Source organism: Hemicordylus capensis, chromosome 4, assembly GCF_027244095.1.
Source record: "Hemicordylus capensis ecotype Gifberg chromosome 4, rHemCap1.1.pri, whole genome shotgun sequence".
Lineage (NCBI taxonomy): Eukaryota > Metazoa > Chordata > Lepidosauria > Squamata > Cordylidae > Hemicordylus > Hemicordylus capensis.
Window position 1 is genome coordinate 137,316,993 of NC_069660.1, and position 16,925 is coordinate 137,333,917.

At 44.2% G+C, this 16,925-nt stretch overlaps 1 protein-coding gene across 7 annotated transcripts in view; it reads right to left on the minus strand.

Moving 5' to 3' along the window:
- CAMSAP2 (calmodulin regulated spectrin associated protein family member 2) overlaps nt 1-16,925 on the minus strand; it is a 145,742-nt gene that overhangs the window by 47,165 nt on the left and 81,652 nt on the right. For all 7 annotated transcript variants that reach the window (XM_053244027.1, XM_053244025.1, XM_053244029.1 and 4 more), the window contains 2 exons: nt 14,932-15,073; nt 12,839-12,978 (listed from right to left, as the gene is read on the minus strand). In XM_053244027.1, coding sequence (XP_053100002.1) covers nt 12,839-12,978; nt 14,932-15,073 — 282 coding nt within the window. The remainder of the gene's footprint in view (nt 1-12,838; nt 12,979-14,931; nt 15,074-16,925) is intronic.

The following is a 16,925-nucleotide window of genomic DNA, read 5'->3' on the forward strand; positions in this document are numbered from 1 at the left end:
TGGTAGTACACTCCCCCCACCTTCAGGCCCAGTTTGTTCTTCCTCCAACCTTTTGTTGCAGTTAGTTTCCTCCCCAGCCCTCAGTCCCAGTTAGTTCTCTGCTTTCTGCCCCAGTCTCCCCTGCCCTCCCCCACCTTCTGCCCCAGTCTCCCTTGCCCTCCCCCACCTTCTGGCCCAGTCTCCCCTGCCCTCCCCCCACCTTCTGCCCCAGTCTCCCCTGCCCTCCCCCCACCTTCTGCCCATCTTCCCATACCTTCTGCCCCAGTCTCCCGTGCCCACCTTCTGCCCCAGCGCTAGTTGGGGCTAGCCATCACTTCCCCCATGCCAGCATGCTTTGTGGGTGGCCAGCCACCCGACCAAACGCTCCTCCCACTTTCTCCCCCCTCCTCCCGGTGACCAGGCTAGGGCCTGTGGCCACCTCCTCCTCCTCACCAAGGCGGACAGGCTGGGCAGGCCAGGGCCAGGCTGTCTCACCACCATCGCCTCCTGCTTCTGGCGGCCAGGCCAGACCACCGCCTCCTCCAGGCGGGCCAGGGCCCATCCCCACCGCTGCCTCCTTCTTACTCGGGCAGGGCAGGGCTAGGCCCTCTTGCCCCCTCCTCCTCAGGCCGTTTTGCAACCTGCTACCACCGCCAGCTGACATTTTATTTTTTCTTTTCAGGGGCAGCAGCTCCGCCCCTGCCTTTTCATTGGTCGCGGCTGCAACGGGGGTGAGACTTGCCATGCATCCCCACACATTGTGGCTAAGAGTATTAATTATGCATTCTGGCTAAGCATATCAATTATATAGAAGATCATTATGATGTAACAGTTGCTTGCTGGTCTTGAAAAGAAAGGAAGCAATAAGCAAGAGAATACCATCAAGGAAATAAAATCAATCAATCAATCAATCAATCAATCAATCACCAAGAAAACAAAAGAGGAAGGAGAAGCTAAGTCTGTTAGGGCTGGTAATTTTCTAGGGTGTGATTTTTGGCTAGCTGGAAATGTTTGTGTCTTTGACAGAGGAAAAACCTGAGCAGGGGATTTATTCCAGGTGAGTGCCTCAGCTTGCAGGAAACTCTGTGGAGAGCCACACAAATGGTGCCCCTTCAACACAAGGAAGACACCCAGTGCAAGAATAAGGTGAGTACTACCCAACGTTTGTAATTTTTTTAAAGGACAAAACTAAAAAACCACTAATTAGCTGACAACTGTACCCAGTACACAGCTTCAAGCCCCATATACTCAAAATAGCCAATAAAACTTATTATCAAGGTAGAATGCCAGCAGCGCTGGGGGTGCTTCCCAGTGTATTGTAGTGTCACATATATGACTATCAGCCTGAGGGACAGGAGTTGTGAGTGTGCACTTGGTGCAAAGTGCTCGTGGCTCTCGGGGAACAGGTTTGTCCCCTTGAGGCCAAGGTGGCTGACCTGGAGAAGCTCAAGGAGGTGTGTGGATGAGACCCTCAGGGATATGGTAGAGGCATCCCACTCCCAGACTGACGACACTTCTGCTGTCATGGAAAATTCTTCCCATGAGAATGAACTTCCCTGAGAATGAACTTCTCAGGGAAGTAGGACATCCGTCTGAGGAAGCAGAAGAGGGAAGCACTCCCGAAGAGGGAAGCACTCCCTTAGCAGGGACCCCTTCCTTGGGTGAAGCACCCATATCCTCTCACACAGGGGATACTCCTCCTCGCCCTCCTAGTAGAGGGTGATTTGATCACTAGGGGCATAGAGATGGGTTTCTGACCTGCGTGTAGACCACATGGTTACTTGCCTGCCTAGTACAAAGGTTGCTGACATCATGCTGCATCTAGTTAGGCAATGCAGTTAGGCAATGTTGGGGAGAAGTTTGTTTATTGATTGATTGTTACATTTATATACCGCCTTTCATTAAAACAATCCCAAGGCGGATTACAGCAGAATTTAAAAACAAGATTATAAAATTGACACAATTAAAATATTAAGCTAAAAATATAAAACAATCTGATTTTAAAAATCTAAATCTAAAATCTAAAAATACAAAACAATCTGATAAAACAATTTTTAAATCTGATTTAAAAATACAAAGTACAAAGAGCAGCAGCAGAGACAATCATATAAAAGTCTGGGTAAAAAGCCAGGATTTAACATGCTTTCTAAAAGCTGTGATGGAGACTGAGGAACGAATAACCACTGGGAGAGCACTCCAGAGTCTGGGGGCAGCAACAGAGAAGGCCCTGTCCTGCGTGCACGGCAACCGAGCAGCCCCTCATTGTTGGCACTCGGAGCAGAGCCCCCTCAGATGACCTTGTCAAGTGGGCAGCAACCCTTGGGAGCAGGCGGTCACTCAGATATCCAGGGCCCAAACCGTTAAGGGCTTTAAAGGACAAAACCAGCACCTTGAATTGGTCCTGGAAACAAACTGGTTCCAGTGCAGCTCCTTCAAAATGGGTGCAATGTGCTCCCATCGGGCAGCTCCAGATAAAACCCTAGCTGCCTCATTTTGCACTAGATGCAGTTTCTGGATATTTTTCAAGGGCAGCCCCACATAGAGCGTGTTACAGTAATCCAGTCATGACGTGACTAAGGCATGGGTAACTGTGGCCAGATCTGTCTTCTCGAGAAAAGGATGCAGCTGGAGCACTATCTGAAGCCGTGCAAAGGCACCCCTGGCCACCGCCTCCACCTGAGCTTCCAAAAGCAGAGCCGGGTCCAATAGTACCCCCAAGCTGCGTATTTGCTCTTTCAAGACGAGTGCAACCCCATACAGAACTGGTAAAATCTCCTCATCCTGATTGGCTCTCCTATTGGCCAACATTACCTCCATCTTGTCCGGATTAAATTTCAGTTTATTAGACCACATCCAACCCATCACGGCCTCCAGCCCCTGATTCAGGATATCCACTGTCTCCCTAGGATCAGGTGACAAGGAGAGATTGAGCTGAGTGTCATCCACATACTGCTGACAACTCAGTCCAAGTCCCCGATGACCTCTCCCAGCGGTTTCATGTAGACATTAAAAGAGCATGGGGGACAAGACCGAACCCTGCGGGACCCCACAGGCCAATGGCCATGGAGCCGAGCAGTAGTCCCCCAGCACCACCTTCTGGACCCTCCCCCCAATAAAAGACCGGAACCACTGCAACAGAGTGCCTCCGATTCCCATACTCGAGAGGCGGCCCAGAAGGATACCATGGTCGATGGTATCGAAAGCCGCCGAGAGGTCCAGCAGAACCAACAGGGATGCACTCCCCCTGTCTAGTTCCCGGCGTAGGTCATCCACTAGAATGACCAAGGCAGTTTCAGTCTCATATCCAGGGCAGAAGCCAGATTGAAAAGGGTTCAAATAATCTGTATCATCCAAGACCCTCTGCAGTTGGAATGCCACAACAAGCTCTATCACCTTGCCCCAAAAGGGCAGGTTAGAGACCAATCTATAGTTGTCCAGGTTGGAGGAATCAAGCTTTTTTAATAATGGTCTTACCATCACCTCCTTGAGGCACGATGGCATCCTGCCCTCCCTTAATGAGGCATTAATAATCACCTCCAACCATCTACCTGTACCCTCCTTGGCAGCTTTTATTAGCCATGAAGGACAAGGGAAAAGAGCACATGTCGCCTGCACACTGCCCAGGATCTTGTCCACATCCTCAGGCTGCACCAATGAAATGAGTCCAACACAATAGGACAAGACGCTACCAGAGGGACGACTGCTGGAACTGCCAAAACTCTGGAGTCTAAATCAGCACGGATGCAAGCAACTTCATCTACAATGTGATATGCAAACTGATCACAACGGGCTGTAGATGATTCCTCCCCCATTACCTGGGGTGTAATAGATTATTCCTTCTCCATTACCGGGGTGGGGGTGGGGAATGTGTGCAGCAGTGTCTTTGCTACGCGAAACAGCCCCGCTGGTCTGCACTGAGCAAATGCAATGGAGACGGAGAAGAAGCATTTCTTCGCCACCGCCACCGCCACGGAGTAGTTCCAAAAATGAGCTCTAGCCCGTGTTCGGTCGGATTATTCACGACTCTTTCTCCAGTGTCGTTCCAGCCATCGCCCAAGTTGTTTCATCGCCCTAAGCTCCAAGGAAAACCAAGAAGCCGCACGGGCTCTTCCAAGCCGGAGAGGGCATTTAGGAGCAACTATGTCAACAGCCCAGGCCATCTCTCCATTCCAGAAATCAACCAGGGCCTTGACAGGGTCACCAGCTCTGGACACTGGAAACTCCCCGAGGGCTGTGTGAAATCCAAGCAGATCCATAAGAGTTAGCTGTAGTTGTGCACGTTGGCACCAACAATGTTTGGAAATGCAGTTCGGAGGTCCTGGAAGCCAAATATAGGCTGCTAGGTAGCATACTGGTAGCACAGCATATCCAGGACCCCCAGGGTAGTGTTCTCTGAAATACTACCTGTTCCATGCTCAGGGACAGCTGAGGGATCTCAAGGTTTGGTGAGACGCTGGTGTCGGGAGGAGGGGTTTGGATTCGTTAGGCACTGGGATACATTTTGGGGAAAGCAAAGCCTGTACAAAAGGGATGGCCTCCACTTGAACCAAGATGAAACCAGACTGCTGGCACTTATAATCAAGAAGGTCTTAGAGCAGCTATTAAAATGATGCTGGGGGGAGGGGTTGCCAGCAGGAATTGAGTGGTATCTGCTTTGGCCAGCAAAATCCCCTAAGGTGTGAGGGTGAACATGTTTCAGATAAATCACAAGGGAACAGAGTAGAGCTGGGAGTTGAGCAGAAGGAAACACATGACGGCTTGCCAAATAGGTCAAATTACAGTGAGAAAGACAGCACACATTAACACCAGATGAGGGACTCGGTGTATAGGTGTCTATATACCAATGCCAGAAGCCTCCGAGCCAAGATGGGTGAGCTGGAGTACTTGGTTACTAATGAAAACATAGATATAGTGAGTGGAACAGAAACTTGGTGGAAGGGTGAGAATCAGTGGGACACAATCAGGGGCATATCTATGGTGGGGCAGGCAGGGCACGTGCCTCGGGCACCACTTGAAGGGGGCGCCATTTTTAAAAATTAATTTTTTAAAAAAACTGGCCACCGAAAACAAAATGACCACTGTGCATGCTCAAAGGGTCCCTGAAAAGCCCTAGAGGCCAGCGAGGGGAGGGGGAACCTTTGCAGACCCCACCAGCCTTTAGGAAGCCCCTGAAGGGGCTACAGGTATTTTTTTTTAATTTAATATAATATAAGTCACTGTACACAGATTCAGTTTGGCACTATGTACAGAGAATCAGGGCTTGTGAATACTGAGCTGAAGCTTATGAGCTAGGATTGTATTCATTTGCTCTGACTTTGCTTCTTGTGATAAGTGAGTTAAATGTGATGTCTTAATAATATGGCTATTCATGGTGAGTTTGTCTTTGAATCAGTGTGAAATCCTTAGTATTAAGGCCCACTGGGAGTTTCTTGCTCTCTTTCACTCATTTTAACTGTCTTTCTGAAATACTAGAATATATTCCAAGCAGTGACACAGTTTACTCTGCATATCCTTTAATTATTTTCAGAGTATCTGGGAAAAGTATCTCCATTTCTTTTAAAAACTTATGTAATAGTGATGCTACAATTCATAGTAGAGAATTAGACATTAGTTTTCCAAGTACACTTCCACATAGTATTTGGGTATTTCATGAGCCCGAGCATACTGAGATTTGTAGTTTTCCAGCATTTTTTGGTCTGGCTACGTCCACTGCTAAATAGTTTTTGAAATATTAAAAGATTAACGAGCTTGACTTGTATTTTTCAGCTGATATTATGGTAAAGTTATCTGAAAGATGGATGTCAGGCAGCGCAATTTCAGTGCTTGTCCTAGGCGCTATTTTCCCTAGATACGCCTCTGGACACGATTATTCCTTGATATAAACTCTATAGAAGGAACAAGAGAGGGGAGGATTGGGGGAGAAGTGGCACCGTATATCAAAGAAGAGATAGATTCCAATAAGCTAGAAAACCTAGGTGGACCGGAGTCCTCCATAGAATCATTATGGATAACATTATGAGGACTGAAAGGAAAGGTATAACTAGGCACATGTTATCGCCCTCTGGATCAAAGCGCCAAAAGTGACCTGGAGTTGGAGAAGCAAATAAGAGAGGCATCAAAGAGAGACAGGGCAATAATAATGGTTGACTTCAACTATCCACACATAGACTGGGTAAATTCACACTCAGGTAAGGAAAGAGAGACTAAATTTCTATACGTGCTAAATGACTGTGCATTAGAATAGTTAGTTGTGGAACCAGCCAGAGAAATGGCAACCTTGGATTTAATCCTGAGTGGTCCCCAGGGCCTGGTGCAAGATGTCAGAGTTGCAGAACCATTGGGTAGCAGTGATCATAGTGTGATCCAATTCAGCATATATGCAAGTGGAGAATTTTCAAGGATGTCCAACACAGATGCATTGGACTTCAGAAGAGGAAACTTCTCAAAAATGAGGGGACTGGTAAGAAAGAAGATGAAAGGGAAAGTCAGGAGGGTCAAATCACTCCAGAAACCATGGAACCTATTTAAAACCACAATACTAGAAGCACAGTTGGAATGTATACCAAGAAGTAGGAAAGATACCACCAAGTTCACCAACATGGCTAACAAGCAGAGTCAGGGAAGCTATAAAAGGGAAGAAGACTTCCTTCAGAGAATGGAAGTCCTGCCCAAATGGAGAACAGGAAGGAACAAACTCTGGCCAAAGAAATGCAAGGAGACAATAAGGGGTGCAAAGAGACAGTTTGAGGAGCATATAGCTAGAAAGTGTCATGGGGAGTAACCAGAGGCATAACTGGGGAAAACGGCGCCCAGGGCAAGCTCTGCCTCTGAAATTGCGCCCCCCCGCCCCCCCACATCCTAACCCTATACCTGTGCCCTGGCCGGCGGGCGGCCCGACGGAGTCGTCGTGTGCCCCCTGGGATGGCTTGTGGGGAGTGAGCGCGGTGGCAGATCGCCAAGTACAGAGCGATACCGAGGCCTGCCGTCTGGCCCGGCGTCGCTTCCCAACTGCGAGGCGCGCCTGCACAGTTCATAGAATGAACTGCGCAGGCGTGCCTCGCAGTTGGGAAGCGACGCCGGGCCAGATGGCAGGCCTCGGCGTCGCTCTGTACTCGGCGATCCGCCGCCACCCACCACTGCCGCGCTCACTCCCCACAAGCCATCCCAGGGGGCACATGACGACTCCGTTGGGCCGCCGGCCGGCCAGGGCACAGGTAGTGGCGGCGCCGCGAGTTGGCAAGGGCGTGTGGCTGCCGCCCTGAAAAAAAAATTTTTTTTCAGGGATCGGGGGGGGGGGGGTCATGGCACTTTTTGGCGCCCCCCCACGTGACCCACCAAAGTGGCGCCCAGGGCACGTGCCCTGCCTGCCCCCCTATAGTTGCATGTCTGGGAGTAACAAAAGCTTCTTTAAATAACCCCTGCTAACTTGGCAAAGAGGCACCTTTTAATGTGGTGATTCTCTTTATTTAGCAGGGGGAGAGTAACTGGCCTTATCCACCTCCAGCACAGTACCTCCAGTGACTGTTGCTGGTATCTATCATATGTTTCTTTTTAGATTGTGAGCCCTTCGGGGACAGGGTTCCATTTTATTTGTTTGTTATTTCTCTGTGTAAACCGCCCTGAGCCATTTTTGGAAGGGCAGTATAGAAATCAGTCAATCAATCAAATAAATTATATCAGAAGGAGAAAACCTGCCAGGGAGGCAGTTGGCCCGTTAAATGATGAGGGTGTGAAAGCAATTATTAAGGAGGACAAGGAGATTGAATAGAAGCTGAATGAGTTCTTTACATCTGTTTTCACGGCGGAGGATACTGATCATATACCCTCTCCAGAATTAAGCTTATCAGGTTTAGCGGCTGAAGAACTGGGACAATTTGAGGTAACAAAGGAAAATGTTCTAAACTGTCTTGAAAAACTAAAAATTAACAAATTGCCAGGGCCAGATGGCATCCATCCAGGAGTTCTGAAGGAACTCAAATGTGAAATTGCCAATCTCCTAGCAAAAATATGTAACTTGTCCCTACAATCAGGCTCTGTACCAGAGGTCTGGAAAGTAGCCAATGTGACTCCAATTTTCAAAATGGGATCTAGGGGATCTCCAGGAAATTACAGGCCAGTCAACTTAACTTCGGTGCTGGGTAAATTGATGGAAAGAATACTTAAGGACAAAATTGTTAAATGTATAGAAGAACAGGCCTTGCTGAAGGAGAACCAGCATGGCTTCTGCAAGGGAAAGTCTTGCCTCACTAACCTTTTGGAGTTCTTTGAGAGTGTCAACAGGCATGTGGATAAAGGTGATCCGGTTGACATAGTGTACTTGGACTTCCAAAAAGCTTTTGATAAAGTTCCCCAACAAAAGCTCTTGAGTAAACATAGCAGTCATGGAATAAGGGGACAGGTTCATGTGTGGATCGGTAACAGGTAGAAGGACAGGAATCAGAGAGAAAGAATAAATCCACAGTTTTCACAATGGAGAAAGGTAGAAGGTGGGGTCCCCCAGGGAGCGGTACTGGGACCAGTGCTCTTTAACTTGTTCATAAATAGTATAGAAGTTGGAGTGACCATTGAAGTGGCCAAATTTGCAGATGACGTGAAACTATTTAGAGTAGTGAAATCCACAACAGATTGTGAGGAGCTCCAATAAGATCCATGGAGTGGGCGACAAAAGGGCAAATGTGGTTCAATGTAAGCAAGTGTAAAGTGAAGCACACTAGGGGGGGGAAACCCCAACTTCACATATATGCTGATAGGATCTGAGCTGCTGGTGATTGACCAGAAGAGAGATCTTGAGATCGTAGTGGACAGCTAATAATAATAATAATAATAATAATAATAATAATAGAAAGTGTCGATTCAGTGCACGGCAGCTGTAAAAAAGGCCAATTCCATGCTAGAAATAATTAGGAAGGAGATTGAAAATAAACTTCTACATATCTATGGTGCAGCCACATCTGGAATACTGCGTACAGCTTTGGTCATTGTACCTTAAGAAGGATATTGTAGAAATGGAAAAGGTGCAGAAGAGGGCAACCAAAATGATCAGGGGCCTGGAGCACCTTCCTTATGAGGCAAGGCTACAGCATCTGGGGCTCTTTACCTTGGAAAAGAGGCAACTAAGGCGAGACATGATTGAGGTGTATAAAATTATGAATGTTGTGGAGAGGGTGGACAGAGAAAAATTTTTCAACCTCTCTCACAACACTAGAACCAGGGGTCACCCCAGGAAACTGAAGTTTGGGAAATTTAGGACCGACAAGAGGAAGTACTTTTTCACACAGAGCATAATTAATCTATGGAATTCTTTGCCATGGGATGTGGTGATGGCCACCAGCTTGGATGGCTTTAAAAGAGGCTTAGACAAATTCATGGTGGACAGGTCTATCAATGGCTACTAGTCTGGTGGCTGTGGGCCACATCTAGCCTCAGAGGCACGATGCCTCTCAAGACCAGCTGCAGGGGAGCAACCACAGGAGAGAATGCATGCACATACCTCTTGCCTGTGGGCTCCCCAGAGGCATCTGGTGGGCCACTGTGTGAAACAGAAGGCTGGACTAGATGGGCCTCGTGCCTGATCCAGCAGGGCTGTTCTTATGTTCTAACAGATGCAATTTCCTTTTCCAATGAATCGTAAGAGGTATGCGTTAAAGGCAACTAAAGGTAGGATTACTGAGAAAGTATAAGTACTGCCTTTCCATCTGAGAATTGGTTCAGATGTACCACCATAGTTGTGCTGTAGTTCACTAGTGTGACTTCAACAGAATACTGGCATGCTGCAAGAAACATTCAGACTAAGTTAATCATGACTAACCGCCACTGAAATAAATAAGTTAATCATGAATAACTTAGGTCTCATGAATATAAATGGACTTCATCGTTTCATAGTACTATGTTGTAGGGATGTGCAAACCTATTTTGATTAACATCGGTTTGACCCGAATCTGGTTGATTCAGGTGATTCAAACTTGAAACGAATCTGCTCAGACACTCCTGGCCAAATTCGAGCTCAAAACATGCCAGATTTGATTTGAATGATTCGAGATTTGGGTTCCTCCTATTAATTCCCCCAGATTCCCAACTTTCATTAAAAAAAAAAAGAAAAGAAAAAAAAGCTAAAGCTCTAGCCCAGGGGTGGGGAACCTTGGCCCTCCAGCTGCTTTTGAACTACAACTCCCACCATCCCCAGCCACATTGTGGTGGGATGGTGGGAGTTGTAGTTCAAAAACAGCTGGAGGGCCAAGGTTCCCCACCCCTGCTCTAGCCCTTGTAGAAGAGTTATGTGTCAAAGTGTGTGGTAACTGTTTTTCAAGTGTTTAGACTCTTTGGTGTCTAATAACTTTTCCTCATAATGAATCCCTATGAGGATTCATTACACATCACCTCAAACATTCCTAAAATATAAACTGAGTACCCCAGTGGCTTGTGGGGTAGCTGGCACATAGGATGCCACTAATTCACCACCACCACCTGCAAAGCAGTGGGGTCAAAACGAACAGAAGAAACGAAGATGTGTAATTAAGACACCAAAGAATCGAATACTTCAAAAATTCTTAGAAAAATAAACTGAGTACCCCAGTGTGTGTGTGGGGTGGTGGTTGCGGTGTAGTTGACACATGGCAATTGTCACTATCCAATGATAGTCAAAATGAACAGAAGAAATGAAGGTGTGCATAGGGATTCATTTATGAGGAAAAGTGATTATACACCAGAGAATCCAAACACTTGAAAAATAGTGACTGCAAATTTTCTCCATAACTCCACTTCTACAAGGGCTAGAGCTTAGCTTTCTTTCTTTTTAAAAAATGTTGTTACTACTACTACTACTACTACTACTACTTTTATACCGCCCTTCCAAAAGGTTCAGGGCGGTTTACATTAAACCACCATTAAAATAAGTTAATACTTAAAACAAAAATTATAAAGCATAAAAACAATGATTAACAATTAAAAACATCATAAAACAACAATTAAATAATCAGAAAAATTTAAAAACAAGTTTTAAAAAGCTGAGAAAACCTGGTTGAAGAGATGTGTTTTCAGGTGTTTTTTGAAAATTGCCAGAGATGGGGAGGATCATATCTCAGCAGGGAGCGCATTCCACAATCTCGGGGCAGCAACCAAGAAGGCCCGTCTCTGTGTAGCCACCGAACGAGTTGGCGGCAACTGGAGATGGACCTCCTCAAGTGACCTCAATGGGCAGTGGGGCTCATAGCGAAGAAGACGCTTTCTTACATACAAGTAAAGCTGGGAAACTACATTAGGGGTTGGTATAGGGCAACTTTGAATTCCCATTATTTCCCATGGCAGAACTATACAAAATCAGTAAAAAATAAAAAATTAAAATTAAATATCAAGCAAGTGCGCTGATGCCTTCAAACATGGGTGGTAGGTGGCAGCTATGGGGACTCATCCACCACCCAAATTTGGTGTCCTTAGGACCTTTAAAAATGGGCCAAATTGTTCCGAATCCAAATAAAATCCAAATCGAATCAGATTCAAGTTTGAATCGAATCTTGCTGACTCAATTTGACCTTGATTCAAATAACAAAAAATTGATTTGTGCACATCCCTACAATGTTGTAAACTTCATAGCAGTTAAAGGCTCTTGGGAATATATGAAGGTGTATAAAATATAACTGGGTAATTTACTCAATATCCTGGGTTTTTGTTTTTGTTTTTTTGTTTTTTGTCAGTGGGCATCTTAGGGCAGTCATCTTTAAGTGCATTTGCTGGATGAAAATCCCATTGAAATCAATAGTATATCAATAGTAAGTCACTTGCAACCAATCACAAAAAGGATCAGCATTCCAGTTCTAATGCATTTGAGTCAGGCTTGGAATATGTGGAAAGATTTTTCATTTATGTATTTGCTAAAATCAATTGAATACAAAATTGTAGCATGATTTACTTTTTTATAATAAACCTTTTTTGGGGTCCAAGAATGAAGTATTAATTCAGAAAACTTAGTCTGCCTCAGGTATCAAAAGAGTGTGAAACACATATAAACATAAAAGAGGAAGATTAAATAAGATTAAGATGGTTATGACAGAGTAGCTGGTCCAGAAAACAACCCCTCAAGAATGGAGAAATCAAAACAGTCAGAAGATTTCAAGTTTTTGGTCTTAAGTAAAAATAAGAACTTAAAGACAAAATCATGCCCTTTGAAATACCCATAACCTCATCTACAGAACGATCCAAGCTATAAGGGACATGACCACATGGTTTGTAAGGGTGTGCACGTAACTGGCTGGCCCATTTTGGTTAGAGTGCCTGGTTTGGTTCAGTGCAGGAGTGGGGGTTTGCGATTTTTTTTAAAAAATTAAAGAATATATTGATTTACCTCTAGCCCCTTTGGGGGGGATTCCTAAAGTCTGCGGGGGGAGTCTGTGAAGGTTCCCCCTCCCCTGCTGGCCTCGATAATCACCGCCGCAGCCTGTTTTAGTGGCATTTTTGGTTTTAGTGCTAGGCCTTGCAGAGCCCATTTGCACATGCATGGCAGCAGGCAAAATGGCCACCATGCTGGTTTATGGAGGTCCAAATGGGCCAAAAATGCCACTACAACAGGCTGCGGCGGTGATTACCAAGGCCAGTGGGGGGAGGGGGAACTTTTGCAGATGCCCCCTGCAAACTTTAGGAAGCCCCCCAATGGGGCTAGAGGTAAATAAATATATATATATTTATTTTAATTTTTTTTTAATTTTAAAAATCATCGCAAACTGGCGGGGGGGTGTGTGTTCCGTCCCGGCCCCGATGGAACCAGCAGTGGGGTTCGGTTTGACCCCTGAACCAATTCGCACATCCCTAATGGTTTGCTGTGGAGAATTGCTCTAACACATTGCACCTTTTGTTTTTGTTTTTTTACCTTTATTGAAGAAGCGGCATAGAGCATATCCTCAAGCGTAAAATGGCAACTTCGGTTCAAGTACTCTTGACAAAATTCCTGTATCAGTTGCAGATTATATAAGCTGTCAGCCAAGGACATGGTCTCCTTCAAACAAATATCTATAAAAAAGATTTATGCATTTCATGAATCTGACCCAACTCTCCCCAACTGTATTCCACATTTATATTTAAGCAGCCTTGGAGGAGAAATACACCTCCTGAATTTCAATCCATAATCCCATTATGTAGTTTATGCCAACCAGATTTCCCATCTCATTTTAGGCATTCAGAACCAAGTGAAAACTGCATTCCTTTTCAAACACATAGTATGGAGGATTTTGTTTGTGGCACATGCTGATGGTGAATAGTTTGAGTTTTATTAGTTCTGTAGTTTTAAAACTTTCTACCTTCAGGGAACATCAACCCCTGCTAACTGGGAAAAGAGGCACCTTTTTAATGTGGTGATTATCTTAATTTAGCAGGGGGAGAGTAACTCGCCCTATCCACCTCCAGCACAATACCTCCAGTGACTGTTGGTGGTGTTGATCTCATGTTTCTTTTTAGATTGTGAGCCCTTTGAAGAAAGGGGTCCATTTTATTTATTTATTATTTCTCTATGTAAACTGCTTTGGAAACCTTTGTCAAAAAGCGGTATATAAACGTTATTGTTGAACTATGTTCATCAGAGAGTATCAAATATTCTGCTCAAGAATCCTTATGTATTCCAGAGGTTTATGGTTGAGAGCTCATATTTTGAACACTTGAGGCACTGACCACTACAACTGGACTTCATTGCATAAAGTGACATGAGTGCTTGCTCAGAACACATCCAACATGCTGTTGTGGCTGCACATTACAGGGAAAGATGGGTAGTACTGAGCAAGTTCTCTCTTTCAGGGAAGGCTGCCCATCATTTACACAGAGGAGTCCCTCATAAGCTTCCAGGAAAGCATAGGGCTCCCTGGAATAGTAATTACTGTGACTTCTTTGTAAATACATTTAAATGTTCACATATTAAACTAAAAGAAAGATGACTACGTCATTAAGAACTAGTAACTTCCCCCACACACTATTTATATCTTTGTTAAGCAAAGTATTTTCAAGCACTACAAATATCTATTTTAGAAATTCTTGTTTTTCTAGTTTCTGCTAGCATGCTATTACATTGTATTCAGAAGGTACAATTATGATGAACGAAAGACAATGGAGATACAGTTAATGACAACTTACAAGACTTTTTCAATTTTTTTTTTAATAGAAGACACAAAACAGACGATCTTGAATATATTGCCAACTCAGAACTGGCAGGTATTACAATTATGCGTTCATGCATCCCAGCAATGTGAGATCTGAACCAAGACTGCCCTGTCTTTCAGCTCATTAAAATGTTGATTTTACACAACACACACACACACACACACACACACACACACACACTCCAGCAGTTCACAGCAACATTTGATATGTTCTCAGATTTTTTTCTTGTAACCACCAGAATTAGAAACTTGTTTTTAAATTAAGGATTCGATTTTCTCCACTAGCACATTTCATGATTCACAAAAGTTGAAACCATGGAAAGGATTCTACTTATGCAAAGACGTAAGTAGAGCGGTGATTTGTAATTAATTCCACCTTCCCTCTCTTGCCTCCTATACCCCTTCCCCCAGCAAAATGTCCCTGAAGGTTTGGGACCTTCAGGGACATTTTTTTTTTGGAGGGGAGGACAGAAGAGGAAAGGGGTTTAGAAAAAAATTGCCCCTCCCCCCTTACGTGAGTGGAATGTTCTTCTGTTTGCACAAGTACTAGTTTGAATGCTGCCCCATGTAATTTGTGTTCTTGGAGTTTTTGCATTAAGTTATTGATCAACAGGGTAAGTTCTTTAGGAAATTGATTTTAATAAGCTGATTTCCTCCTATCATCATTGCTATTTAAGATTAAGCTCCTCTAAAGTAACTAATTAGTCTATTACAAACAACAATCCATAAATAGTGCAGGTATTCAATAAATGGATACCAAAATTAGTTAAACTGTTCTCTAACAAGAAGAGGTATTTAGCAGAAATATCAGTCTCACCCTCTAGTCTGACTATATCTGGGCAGTAAAAATGGATAAGGGCAGCTAAAGCACAGCCATCTGTGCCATCCTTCAGCAGATTTTCCACCAATGGAATGCAGGGCAACTGCTTAAGCAAGGTTTGCTCTTTCCTGTAACGAGCCTGTCATGAAAAAAGAAGAGAAAATAAAATTAACACAGATGTACTCTCAGAACCATATGTAATGGCTTCTGTAAACCATAACACAAACACTACTGTTTCCAAACTTGCCATAATTATCCTGCTTTAAAAAAAAAGATTTTGCATTTATAAACAAAATATAACTTCATTTTAGAGGGAAAACAAATTCTAGTTCAATTCAGATCAATGACGGTGCTTATCAGTTGTATGCATCCTGCATTTCCATGTGAACCAACGTTCACATGGCATTTAGAAGACAGATTGAAACTCAATATTCAGCTTCAACAGAACTGAGCAATGCGTTAACAGAGAACAGCAGATTGTTCCACTCCTTTGATTCAGCAAGGGCAGAATGACACTACTACCACCTGAGTTGCTGGACTCTTTTTAGTACGTTCAGAATTAGAGGAATGTTCACTCACCTAGTACTGCTGTTTCATTAAATATAACAGTACATTTTGACCAATAATGTTCTTCCAAAAAACTGATTCAAGTTAACAGAAGATTTTGAAAAAACCCCCATTAATTATCTTGAAGATTTAGGGGATCCTGAGCTTTCCACACTGCAACTCTGGTGCAAGTTTTGGTGAAGAGCCTTTACAAAATTTTATTCCAAATATGGACAGCTGAGCCATTAGCTATACAGCTAAAACATGTGAAGAGGCATTCTTGATGGCTACCCACGGCTATGGCCAGGGAAAAATAGTGTATGAGTCACAAGACAACTCCAACTATGAGTTCAAGTCATATCAGAACTTTCTACAAAGAAATTCTGCATTCAGAACAATTTTTAAAAACCTGACAAAATGATGCTCAATTTTTAAAAAATCAGTAATATTCTCAGGAACTGAAATTCTCTGACAAGTCCCATATTCTGGGCTTCATAAATTCCATTTGCCTCAAATATTACTGTTCTGCTAATGAACAAATAACCAACAGAATACTTGTGGGTCTCAAAGCAATGCACATAATAATGTGTGGCACCTATTTTTTTAAATAGAAAGTGGTATGGTAAATCTTTGATTCAAACTATCATAAAGCTATATCTTTGGAGTATGAAAGTTTGATGCACTATGTAAGCATATATTAAACCCAAACAGACTAGTAGTTTTCCAATCACTTGTAACTTTAATATGTACACAAAGAATGTATTTACTTGGTAATGCCATGGGCATATCAGTGGCATAGTGTTGGTACCCATCCCTGGAGACCTTGCTGGCATTTTTTGGTGCGTCCCTTTCACTGTACCAGTGATGCCCCTAGCACATGATGTCACATGCAAGCGGTGTGGCCACAGCCCTGGAGGGTCCACATGAGCTCTCCAGAGTTCATTCCCAGCTGGCAATTGGTTGCTGGGTATGTGTATATCCTTCCTTTCTCTTGAGCTTGAGGGAGAGAAAGGAAAATACACATAACCAGCAAATGTCTTCCAGGGCTCTAGCCACATTCCGTTGCACGGGATGTCAAACACAAGGGGGAGTTGCCAGAGCCCTGGAAGGCCAATGTGAGCCCTATAGACACATTTCCCAGCCTATAGACCCATAGAACCCTATAGACCCATTTCTTTTGTTTGTTTGCTCCTTTGCTCTGCGCATACAAACGAAATGCACCCAGCAGTGGACATGGCTGGTAAGTGAGCTTCTGGCAGGGTGGGAGGAGGAGCTGGGCGGCTGGGGTTCTTTGAACCCATATGCCGTATTATAGTTCTGCCCCTGGAGCATATATAATTGGGGGGGGGGACAAATTACTCACACAACATAGATGGATGCAACAAAGTAAGAAAAGAAAATATAATTTCAATTAAAAAAATGTGTTCAAGAGCAGAAGAGAGTGG